Genomic DNA, 12901 nt, shown 5'->3' with positions numbered 1-12901 from the left:
CCCCATCACTCACATCACTCCCTGAGCTCCTCCTCCTGTCAGATCAGCAGTGGCATTAGAGTCTCATAGGAGCGTGAACATGACTATAAAGTGTGCACGCGAGGGATCTTGATTGTGTGCTCCTTATGAGACTCTACTGCCTGATGATCCAAGGTGGAGCTGAGTGGTGATTGTAGCGCTGGGGAGCGGCTGCAAATACAGATTATCATTAGCAGTGAGGTTTGATTGCACAATAAAGGTAGTGCACTTGAATGGTCCCAAACCCTCCCCGGATTATTCCTCCCGGTCTTTGGAAAAACTGACTTCCATGAAACCAGTCCCTGGTGCCAAGGAGGTTGGGGATTGCTGCACTAATGTATCTGGAAGCCCAAAGCCCAGGCAAGCTTCATGCATTTCATAGAGAAGACAAAAAGACTGAATTGTGTTCTGAAGGCTGTGGGTTTGTAGCCTCCCTGCACCTGTTCCCTTGTGTCTCAGGATTTGAGAGATGTTCAGTGGCTGAGGCTATAAACTGAGATTTCTGGACCTTGAGGTTCCTTGCAGCAGTTGTCCAGTGTGGCCAGGACTCGGCCACTTGGGGGTGGTTGCTCTCAGCGGAAATTGCCAACTCTTTGTCCCTTTCTTTCCCCATATTCCTATTATATTAATAGATTTCTTGGGATGATGTTTACTCGTCCTTTTTTTTTTCATATGCAAAGGTTAAAAGGTGTTTTAAGAAGATTGAGGTTTCTGAGGGAAATATTGGCTAATTTCAAATGGCTTTTGATTTCAAAAGTCAATGAAAACATTACCTTGATCCTTTGCTTAAAGAGCTGGAAATTGGGCCAACTGTGGTTTGAAACTCCAGTGGAAGGGAGTGAGAAAAAAAATAAAACAAGTCTAAATGTCATCAGAAATGCTTCTTGATACCTTTATCCGAACAAGGGATTTGAGAGCCTGGGCACAAAACTATGGTGTTGAGGATTTTGTCATTTGTAACTAGAGGACCTGCCTCTGCACGTGTAAGAGGGGGGACTGGGCAACTGGCATTGTGAATCTGGGAGGGAGGGAGCTGCCGTCCCAGGCAGGAATCGCCATTAGGACACAGCCTTACCCACCAGGAAGCGCATCTGCTCACCCTCAGATCGCTGGGGGCCTTGCAGCAGCTGCCACAGCCAGAACCTGCTGAACCACCACTCGCCAAGCTGCCGACTTCACAGATGCTGTCGTAGTCAGCGTGGGCTGCCTTAACAAATGCCGCCATAGACTGGGTGGTTGAAACAACAGGAATTTGTTCCTCACGGTTCTGGAGGCTGGCAATGCCAGGTGCAAGCATGATCGAGTTCTGTTAGGGTCCCTTTTCTTGGACGACAGACAGCTGCCTTCTCGCTGTGTCCTCACGTGGCAGAGAGAGCAAGCTCCGGTCTCTTCATCCCCTCATAAGGGCACCAATCCCATTACGGGGGCTCCACCCTCATGACCTCATCTAAACCTAATTATTTCACAAAAGCCCTACCTCCAAATACCATCAAATTGGGGATTAGGACCTCACCATATAAGTTTGGGAGGAACACAAACATTCAGTCTGTGACAGATGCCCTTATGGCCTCTCTGGGCCTGGGCAGAGCAGGTGGGACCGTAGCAGCAAACTTCTGTGGTCATAGGCTAAGGACTTAGAAATATTCTCCCAGAAGCAACCACTGGTGCTGGAGGCCTTTGCAGCTTTCTGGGACTTACAGAGTACTCTGTTTATAAGTCCTGGCCTTGCACATTAGCCCAGGGCCAGGCCAGAGAAACCCCCCGAGTCTAATCAAGCTCTGACTGTCCTCAGACTGTCCACACTCTGGACCAGGGCATCAGACACAGTCAGCAGGAGAGCTGGATCATCCTTCTCTATCTCACTCCCGCCTTCTGATGCTCTGCTGGGGTGGTACAAAGAGAAGGATGAGGCGTGAGGATAAGTGAGGGTTTGAGTGAGAAGTGAATCAGTAAACAGAACCGCTCTGGTCAGGCTTAAAATAAATCATTTTTAGTATTATTGCATCCAGGATTGATTATCTTATTAGCACAGATTGTATCTGTTTATCTCTCCTAATTTGGAGTTCGGGTGGTAAGGAGGCTCCAGATCGTTCCTATAACGCACTCAGTAACACGAGGCAGTGTGCACAATAGCAGAGTAATTGTGGAATTTGGAACTGGTTATAATATCTACATTCATTTCCATATCTACATCTCTCCCTCTCCCAATGCCCTGTCAGTCTCCTCTGCTCCGGAAGAATTCTGATATGACATAGAAACTGCTAGATGCTGGCGAATAATCCCTGGGTTTCAGGCCATCTAGACAATAAACAGCTCCATAATATTCGGTGCAGCAGCTTCTGTAGAGCCCATCTGTTTCAAAATAACCCTAATTCTGCTTACAATGCGGAATGCTTTGTTGACTGGAATTTGTCCTAGTTTTCTTCAGCAGATTCGGTGTCACAGGCCTCTGGTTCCACCTGCTGGCAAATGTAAATACTGGAATGAAACCCAGCATGCATATCTGCAGTTGAAAGAAAATCTGAGCTGTAGCTCTGTGGTTCTCAAAGGCTAAAGTACAGCAGAATTACCTGGGAGCTCATTAAAACACAGTGGCCTGGGCTCCCCGGCAAGCCACCTAATCGGTAACTATTTCTTAAACAACCCTCCTGGTGACACACGCGCTCACACCAATGTTGGAAAACCGCCTCAGCTGGAATTCAAAGATCCGGAACCCAGTGAAGGTTAGGGATGATTCCTTATTCTACCTTCAGTTTTCTTTTCTGTGTTGTAAAATATGTTCTCACATCTGCACCTCAAGACAAGACCCGTGTCCAGTTTCTCCCTGTCATCCCAGCCGGGCACGAAGAGCTCACGTATTAGGCAATGAGAACACGGAAGTGAGAGACCCATCCTCTGTCCTCAAGGAGCCCATGTCTAGTTTTCCAAGAGTTTTCATATATTTATCCAGTGAATGTCTCTAGATGATTTTGAATTAAAAAAAAAAAAAAAAAAAAAAAAAAAACCACCCAAACTATATGAGCAGGAAAGGATTTTCTTGGAGATAGTCAAGCTCTCTTCAGCCTCCAGAGTCAGCTGATACGATTGGATAAACTCAGGCCCTCCAGATAGCTCACCAGAGGCATTCTGGTTTAGATCAAGGAAAATTTGAAACACACTAAAGCTTCATTAAAAATATATAAAAAGTCTTTGAAAATCATTCTCATTAAAATCCCTCTTGATAAAGTGGTAAGGTGGTGACAAACTTTTGAAAGGATTTAAAGACAGATTGATTTAAAAAAAATAGAAAAGTCTTTTTGCGTTAAAATCTATACCCATTTGTTTAGGAAAAAAGTTTCAAGTTATAATGATTCCTAATGAGAGATGGACACTATTCCTAAGCTGCTTCTTCCTTCCTTGGTAGAAAGAACATGGAGAACTATTTCTATAAGAAGTTATAAACTCTTTTATGTTTTTAAAAAAAATACTTGGTAGTTAGCTACCAAGGCTGACTTTTGCAGCTGGGGCCTATTTACTGCTAACCCTTACTCCTTGTCAAAGGAGATCCTAATTCTAGATACATTCGGTTATCCAAAATAAGATCTTAATATTTGCAGCGAGCCTTATTTAAGGCAGAAGGTCAATTGTTTCTGCTGTGTTTGAAGCAGATAAGTGTCTCCAAGTCACAATGAAGGCCATAATATTCTTCAGGTTGACAGGTCCTGGTATAGGATGGGGTTAAGGAAGATCACTAATTCCCCTCGGGACTGAAACAGAGCAGAAAGGGATCTAGGCTGGGGTCTTGGACTCAGCCATTGACCGTGTGGCCTTGGCAACTTACTGAAAACCTTTAAGCCTCAAGTCCTCATCTTTAAAAAAGACAAGGAAATTCTACTCGGAGAAGTAGGACAAAAACCACATATAACAATACGGATGAACCTCACAAACATAATGTAAAATGAAGCCACTCACAGAGTACATATTGCGTGAATCCACTTGTGGACAAAAATAGGGAAAATGATTCTACACTGTTAGAAGTCAGGATAGAGGAGGGTACTCTTGGGTATTGGGGCAGTGACTGGGGGGCCCGTGGCGGGGGGGGGGGGGGGGGGCTTATGAGTGCAGGAAATATTCTAGATGTTGACCTGGATGTTAGTCTCAGATGCTCAACATAAAAATTAGTCAAATTATGCACTTCAAGGGGGAGAGGTTATGGTAAATAGATGAGCATGTGGCACTTGTCTCAAAAACGTTCTTTGTCTCCCCTTGACCTTTTTCGGGGGATGGAAATTCTAGAGGTCAGACCATATGTCGTCTGTATTGCAAGAAACACTGGCCCTGGCACTGATGTCAGCTCACTCGAATTGCTGACTGGAGTATAGCCTATTGATTGTAAGTCAGTTGTGTCCACTAAATGCCTCCAAAGTTAACCGACTGGAGGGGGCGAAAAAAGTATAACAGGTAAAGTCGGGTTTGAGTTGATCTCCATTTCAAAGCTTCTCACTTTGAGATTCCAAATATTGTTTCGGAATTAGGAAATCCCCACTGTTGCCGACTTGATTGGTTGAAAAGACAGAAATGGGAATGTTTTCTCTCTCAAGTTACATCTAAATGTTACCATAATGACCCTTCCATTAATATGAAAGTTACATAGTTTTAGGTGAATTTCAAACTATTTTTAAAGAGATAGATAAAGAATATTACAATTAGTGGCTCAAAAAGTAAAGTGGTTACTGTCCTTAAGCACCTCCCCTTTTCAAAGAATGTCTTGCTAAATTGCTAGACCTCAAGTTTCTTCTAGGTCTTTTTGGTTTTTGTCAGTAAATGACTTAGCAACCATCCTTTCAGGAAGCATTTTAGAAGCTTTGCAATTCATGGAATTCTAATAAAGTAACATTCCTGAAAGACAGAATGTGGGTAACAGGCAGCTGCCCTCATCTGACATTTGAAATACCAGAGAACGCTAGTGATTTATTTAGAGGTTTCCTAGTTTAAAAAAAAAAAAAAAGGTGATTGCTTCTTTAGCTCCCTAATTTAAGGGAGAGTTATTATGCCATCCTGCGACTTCACTTTAGTATGATTTCGCTGAATGGTACGGCGTGCTCATCAGATCATGGGCAGGCTCTGTGAATACCAGCAAATTAAACATGTCTATCTACAGGGATGGTGAAGAGTAGGGCAAGTGGCCATCAACTCATGGTGCTCTTTTTGGCAATTCTTATCCGGATAAAATTGCTTCTCTCCCCTTAGATGTAAAATGCAGAGGTTACTGCATTATATTATACCTAAGGGTGGAGAACTGAAAACTTTTCCATCAAGAACCACAAATCAACAAATCTTACAATCTTACTACTGGTGCCATAATAGAGCTAAACCATCTTAAGCTGGGCGGTGTTCCTGAGGTTCTCTGAAGCATGCTCACTGTTTCTTTGAGTAAAACTGAGGGCTGACCTGGTCCATTTACGGGAACACAGAGGCAAGGCTCATAAATCCTAGTATTCTGTACCAAGTTCTTTGGAGCAGCACTGTTTCACCCAGGCCTGTAAATGTTCAATGCGTGATTTAACTAAGTGGAGAAAACAAGGTCTTTGCTGGGCACTCCAGCTTTTCCAGTGACCCAAAGGCTCCTTGATGTTACAAAAGTGTGCTGACTAATTACCTGTTTTATATCTATTTCTAAGAAGGCAAATATTTAGGAACTAACAAATCCACACTTCGTATAAAGCATTACTAAATGATCTGCAATCAGAATTGGGCTCTGTCTTTTAAGAAGGCACTGGTCTCGTCATTGTATTTTATATACCTCTTACGCAGAGTTAGTTAATGATATGAACAAGTAGACATTTAACACTTGATTCTTGATGTTAGAGATTAAGAATGATAATATCCAGTGCACAACAGTAATTTACTGCACACATGGCACTCAGCTAAGCATCTCTTCTAACCCTCTCAACAGCCCAGCAAAAGAGCTACTCTTACAGGTCTTACAGATAAAGAAACTAAGACCAAAAGAAGGTAACCTACTTACTAAAGGATGTGTAGCTAAAAAGTGGAGGAGTTGGGATTTACTCCCAGGTCGCCAAACCCTAGAGTCACAGAAGGGACCCTGGCGAGCCCCTCGTTCAGCACTTTCCCTCACAGGTGAGGCTCTGAACCAACCAGAGCCTGCTGAAATGAACAGTCTTGTCCAGGATGTCTCTCTCCATTCATCCAGGTAGAGCCGAGAATCCATCTCCTGATTCCTACCCACACTTTTTCCATTATACCCCTGGGGACATCTCCTACCACCCCGCCGGGCTTATTCAGATCCTCTTCTATGAGCTTAACAAATGTAAGAACATACAGGAAACGTGAGGATAAGACCCCATGAGAAATGCCTGCAGAGCATCCTGGAGATTATGGAGTAGTCCACGTGACACAAGTGAGAAATATGGAAATAGTTTAACAAATAAATGTAAACAAAGGCCAGGAATTTAGCTGAGACTGAGCGGACAGCCAGGAGGCCGCCTGCCCTGTGTGGCCCTGACCCAAAATGCACACACAGCAGACAGCATGAGAGAGCAGCTGACATCGCATTTGTGATTCTCTTTGAAATATCAAGATTAATTTATATCTAAAACTTTTCCCCAAAATGAAAAGAAGCAAGTTAGCCATTCTTCAGACAGTAGGGTGGCTTTGATGTTAGAATTACTGAGTTTGGAGGTTTTAAAATACTTATAAGATCAGGCATGATTACAGTGGAAATTATTGTGGTTGCGGTTTTTGTATTGTTATACCCAAGGCCCTTTTGGTGTTTCTAGAAAGCTGAACCACTCTAGTAGCCAGTGGAATTTAAGGAGACCCATGTTGGAGCTTCGGAGTCACATCCTGGATCAACAGGAGAGTTCCGCAGAATTGAGGCCTCAGACAACTGGCCCTTATTATTTTTCAGTTTTCACATAGCAGTGAGCTCCCCACATGTCCATGAAGAACAGGGACACCCTGGGTTTGGTGGGAAGGCAGGGGAGGGTGAGAGATGCTTACCACATTCAGTGTGTGACAAGGGATGGCATTGTAGGGGAGTGGGAAAAGAGAAGATGTCGGTTCAAGCTTTGCCCCCCTTACCGTTAGCTTAGTAACTTTCAGTGTGTTCCTAACACTCCCTGGGCCTCAGTTTCCTCGTCTGTAAAATTGGGGTGATTAGATTGGCAGTAAAAGCTAAGTGATTTAAATAGGGCACCTTGAAAGGGCTCTCTAAGTGAAAGAGTAATTATTGTTCCTCTCTCAACATGACTTTTCCACTTCGACATGTGGCATTTCTTCTGTTGGCTCAGCCCTGGTTCTCCTCGCATGCCCTGCAGATGGGTCCAAACAGCACGTGTGCTGGCTCTTCGCACTGAGAGCTGGACCTCGGGAGCCCTCACAGTCTGCTGCTTCTGATCCTCCAGGCATGCCCCTGATGGAAACATTAATCCTCAGGCCTTTTACAGAAAAGCTAAAGAAAACACCAGAGGACACTGTGAATCCCTTCGGGAGTCTGAGCACTCTTTCAGCTTCCTTGGGTTTGTGCCCCGTGGCCCGGACTCAGCGTGCCACGTCGAGCTCGCTCTGACTCTGCCCACAGCCAGTCCTAACGGAGCTCCTGCCCATCTGCGGTGGGTGTCGACTCCTGGCCTGCGCTCCTAAGTACAATTAAGAATCGTGGGTGTGGAGAGACAGGAACACTAATACACTGCTGGTGGGACTGCAAACTAGTGCAACCCCTGTGGAAAGCATTATAGAGGTATCTTAAACAGATTCAAGTAGACCTGCCATTTGACCCAGCAATCCCATTACTGGGCATATACCCAAAGGAAAAAAGGTCATTCTGTAACAAAGGCACATGTACCCAAATGTTTATAGCAGCACAATTCACAATAGCAAAGATGTGGAAACAACCCAAATGCCCATCAATACATGATTGGATTAGTAAACTGTGGTATATGTATACCATGGACTATTACTCAGCTATAAGGAATAATGAAGATACGACACCTCTATGGTTCTCCTGGAGAGAGTTGGAACCCATTATATTAAGTGAAGTATCCCAAGAATGGAAAACCAAGCATCACATGTACTCACCAGAAAATTGGTTTCCCTGATCATCACCTAAATACAAATCTGGGAACGACACCAATTGGACATCAGACTGAGGTGGGGGGTGGGGGAGGGGATGGGGGTATGCCTACACAATGAGTGCATTGCGCACCGTTTGGGGAATGGTAACACTTGAAGGTGCTGACTCGGGAAAGGGGGGGTGGGGAAAAAAATATGAAACTATTGTTTTTAACTTGCACTGTTCACTTAATTTATTATGAATATTTCCCATATTATTTCATATCATTGTACAAGAAATAATGTATACATCATGAGGACATACTGTATCAAAAAAAATAAATAAATAAATCCAAACTCACCAAAAAAAAAAAAAAAAGTGGTAAATATAAAAAAAAAAAAAAAAGAATCGTCTTTTTAAAAGCAACTGTCAAAGGCAAAGTAGGATTTGGATCTCATCATGTAAAACAATTTTAAGCAATGAATGAGTGGTGCTTTGATTCATGAATTTGTCATTTTAAAGCATTTACCATTTTGAACAAAGAGAAATTCCTTTACAAATACATGTTGCAAAAACCGTATCCGGTGAAACTTTAAATCTTAACAGTATTCATAAAATTTTTATCGTGAAAGTCTTATAACCCTATAATATGTTTGGATATCCTCTTTAATGAAAGTTAATAAATTGACTTCTATTTCACTGTATCAGAAGGCCTTGAAGTAGAGGTTTACCCAGCAGAATTGGGGGGCGGGGGGTAGGCCTGTCTGGTTCGTTTTTGAAGCACCAGTTAGGAGTAAACATTGGAGTTCCCATCACAGTAGGGAAGCAAAAACATAAAAAGGGGTTGCCTTTTGACTACCTTTTTAAATTTCTCTTTGTCTGACAACCGAAATTCTAGTTGCGGATTGAATGGACTAACTCTTAGTTTCCCACTGCTTTCTCTAGCGTCTTTTCATTATAGTCTGAACAACTGTCATGTCAGTATAGACATAAATGAAAGCATCTTTGAAAAGGTGCCGCTCTTGGAGAATGAGCAAGAGGTGTCAACTGCTCCCTTGCTTTCCTTCCTGGCTTGAATCTGCCTTGCCCACCCACCCTTCCCAGCTGGGCCAATGGTGCCAGACCATCTGCCCCACTGAGTCAGTCATGTCAGAACCTCGTGGGCAGTGTTGGGTGCCATCGTCTGGCTGTAATGTATCCCTTTGGAATCAGAAGCAAATGCTGTTGAATTAGGTCCCTACATTTATTGAGCAGTTACTGTGTGTTCAGACCTGTTTCAGGCACTGGGAGCAGGGAGGAGTGTCAGAAATGTCCCCTGCCATTTTAGCGCTTTTGTTCCTAGTAGGAGAGAGAAGAAGAGGTGTGCCCAGATGGCTAAGCTGTCTGGCAGGACATGGTGACTATTGAAAGAGGACAACCAAACAGAGGGTGCTAAAAGCTAAAAGACATTGAACTGGGAGGCCGTCCTTCCATTGGGGTTGGCCAGGCATTGGAGGAGTAAGACTTTTGGTTGATGTAGGTGATGGGAGAGGGCCCTTCAGGGCAAATTAACAGGGTTGGCAGAGCCATACAAGTGAGAAGGTACAGACTTTTGGGTCCACATGCTTAAAAGGGAACGTGCCACTTACCCGTATCTACCAGCAATGCTTCTGCCTGGTGGGGAATATTGAAATTCTTTCATTAGATTTAGGTGGCTGGTTCCTTGAGATCAAAGACTATATATTTTTCTTCCTTTATTATTCCCCACGATGCCTGGGAGAATGTTTTTATGTAGTAGTTGAAATGCTTATATCATCACAAACTATATTTTTGATCTGTTTGCAGCCCCAAGAAACCCTTTTCAGTAACAATTTATCCAGTCCTTCATATGACCTTTAAATATTAGGCCTGCGTTTTTGTCTGCCTGCCAGATATTGATCAGTGTGACAGCTCCGCTCCAGCTCCAGGGTCTGTCTGCCCCTTGGGTGCCTGTGTGTTCCAGCCGGGCGCAACTGTGACTGTCTGGAGTGGAGCAGGAGGTGGCAGGTCGGAGGGAGGAAAGGGAGGACCCAAGGGCTGGTCGGGAGAAGCCAACCAGCACAGTTGGTGGGGAAGTTAGTAGAGGTGGTGACAAGTTATATCTGGGCACAAAAACAAAACAAAACAGTAAGCCCTTGAGACATGATGTAAGTTTAGATGATGCAAATTGTGGAACAGAGTAAAAGGAAAAATAAAAGTGGGAGGATTATCAAGAAGCTTCAAAATAAGGCAAATTAGGTTCATGGACTGAACCACTTAAAGTATTTACTTGATGTTGAAATTTCGTATTGACAGCTGTAGTTGAAATGTTTGTTGTATTTCTGTTTTGTGTTAAAATAAAGATGACATCAAAGCTATGGTTTTGTTCCCTTGAAATCCTCAGGGAAAGTGCCTTGTAAATGTCAGAACGATGGACAGTGTTTGATTTGTCCTTTTGTTCTTCCCTGCAGGAAATACCAGACACAGCCCACCGCCCTATGGGTTTCGCCTCTCTCCAGAAGAAGAAATGAGGAGCCAGCGGCTTCACAGATTCGATGGCCAGTGAGGCGGCACAGTGTCGGGGAGACACGGCCTAGTCGTGTAATTATTGCCCATTTGGTTCATTCCCCAGGCACCTAATTTGTTTTAAACAAAAGCGGAGTACCCTGTTATCATTCCAGATTACGGACATCTGCCTTGAACACCATCCTGTGTCCCTGTGAGTCTAGATTCACAAGCCAGGTGACCTGTTCTGGAGCCGGGCTCGCTGAAGGCAGCTCACAGCTTTCTGGGAGCGGCCCTTCTCCTGGCCTCCTCCTCTCTCACAAACAGGTCACTTCCTCAGCGTAGGGACAGGTGTCCACGCTCTGTTCTCTCACTGCCGACTCGGCAGTGCCTCTGCTGTGTTTTACTTTTGAAGACTGTGACCTTCCCCAGGAGGTTTTATTTCACCAGTCGGCAAGATCAGTCCCTCTTTCTGCCTGGAGTGCCTCATGTTGGACTTGGCAGGAGGTGAGGACCATCCCCTCGTCCTCCTGGCACGTTGCCATGGTGGCTGTCCAGGAACAGGATGTGGCCACCCTGGCAGTATGCTGTTCTGTTCCTCCTTCCCCAGGTGCCTCGGCTGCCCGGGCCCCGGCATCTGGGTGGTGTTTGCTCCTGCACTGCCCGCCTTTATACGTTAATATTAATAGAATGTTTTGCTGAAAAAGTGTAAGAAAGGTGGGGAAGACGCCTACACACGCCATTAGATACCAGGTGGCACCTGCAATTTAGGTTCATAGCCACCCCTCCAGTGGCAGTAGGTGCACCCAGGAGATGGGACTTGTCATTTAACTAATGAGCAAAGTAGCAACAGGTACCACCTACGGAGTAGAGCAAAGGCATTCAGTGGATTGGTCACTAGAAATTTTTCTTGCAGAAAGTATTTTTTTCCTCATAAAAGTGCCTCTTAATTGGCCACCGTAACAGCCACCTTTCCTGGCCAAGTGTTCAAAACATGCCCTGGGTCCTGCAATGCTATAAATCCACATATTGTCTGTCCAAGTCATTTGAGGCATTTCCTGGTGCTTGTGTTTCATGAATAAAAGAACAAAGTCAAAACATGACTGATATCTTATTGTCACAGAGATATTTATTTTTAAAGAGATTTAGAAACAGAAAAAAAATCTTCCTTTTAAAATTTATCTATAATTTACATATCATTTTCTGATTATGAAAGCAATGGCTATGCCTTCTGTATGCATAAAGCAGACATCCGGAAGGAAATACACCCAGATGTTAACAGAGGTTATCTTTGGGGGTAGAGTACATGAGATTTTGCTTTCTGCTTTTTTGTAATTTTGTATTGCTATCTTTGAAAGATGTATGTGTGTCTGTGTATTACTTTTGCAATCAGAAAAACTTATTTTTATTATAATAAACCAAGAAATATATAATCAGGAAAACAGACTTAAGTACTGTGTCACCTGGTGCAGTGGTGTGTAGGTGTGTTCCAACTACTTGGGAGACCAAGGAGAGAGAATCGCTTGAGTTCAGGAATTTAAGCCTAGCCTGGGCAACATGGCAAGACCCCATAGCTTAAAAAAAAAAAGTACTATGTGTCCACTGCTAAAATTCACAGTATAAACAGAAATGTAAATAATTACATACACAGTTTTAAAATCACCTATATTCCCACCTCTTAGAGGTACCCAGGGTTAGTATTTTGGGGGTATTGCCTTCTTAATTTTCTTTGTATACATTTGACAAATTTAAAGCATACTGACTATGCAATTTTGTATCCAGTTCCTAATTCGAATTTACCTGGGAGAAACCTTGACACTTGTACACAAATGAGCTAAGAAAACCACTAGAGTCCCAGGAGCACTGTGACCTGGCTGGCATAATGATACCTGAGCTCTCTGGTTAACTTCTAATTGATGTAAAACTGCAGCTTGTTTATAATATAAAGTGTACCTGTGAGTCTGGTGCCTTTAAACGTGTTTAAATTAAAATATTCAAGCTAAATGTCCCTCCCCTCACCCACACACTCTATATAAATGTGACTCCCATTACCCCAATTAGAAATAGCTTCTTTCTTACATGCCATTATCTTTTTATAACATCTGGTAGTTCTGTTATAACACTTATGTCTTGCCCCTGTTATTATTTGTGTACAACTACACAAAGATGTGCCTTCTACATGGGAGCTTGGATTATGGTAGGGGCTCGTTAAATGTTAGTTTCCCACCAAAGGTTTTTCAATTTACATTAAAAGTCCAATCACTGAATATGGGAATATTTTATGTTTTATATTACTAGAGTCCATCAATAGTACATCTTTGCTATATT

The 12901-nt window shown here is 43.3% G+C and overlaps 1 protein-coding gene across 1 annotated transcript in view; it reads left to right on the top strand.

Moving 5' to 3' along the window:
• RHBDD1 (rhomboid domain containing 1) overlaps nucleotides 1-11723 on the top strand; it is a 116634-nt gene extending 104911 nt beyond the window's left edge. The window contains exon 7 of the mRNA XM_069466655.1: nucleotides 10540-11723. Coding sequence (XP_069322756.1) covers nucleotides 10540-10634 — 95 coding nt within the window. The 3' untranslated portion in view covers nucleotides 10635-11723. The remainder of the gene's footprint in view (nucleotides 1-10539) is intronic.
• The last annotated feature ends 1178 nt before the right edge of the window (nucleotides 11724-12901 follow it).

The sequence above is a fragment of the Eulemur rufifrons genome, chromosome 1 (genome assembly GCF_041146395.1).
Source record: "Eulemur rufifrons isolate Redbay chromosome 1, OSU_ERuf_1, whole genome shotgun sequence".
NCBI classification, from domain to species: Eukaryota; Metazoa; Chordata; class Mammalia; order Primates; family Lemuridae; genus Eulemur; species Eulemur rufifrons.
The sequence above is the reverse complement of the archived record's forward strand: the minus strand, read 5'-3'. Positions and strand labels throughout refer to the sequence as shown.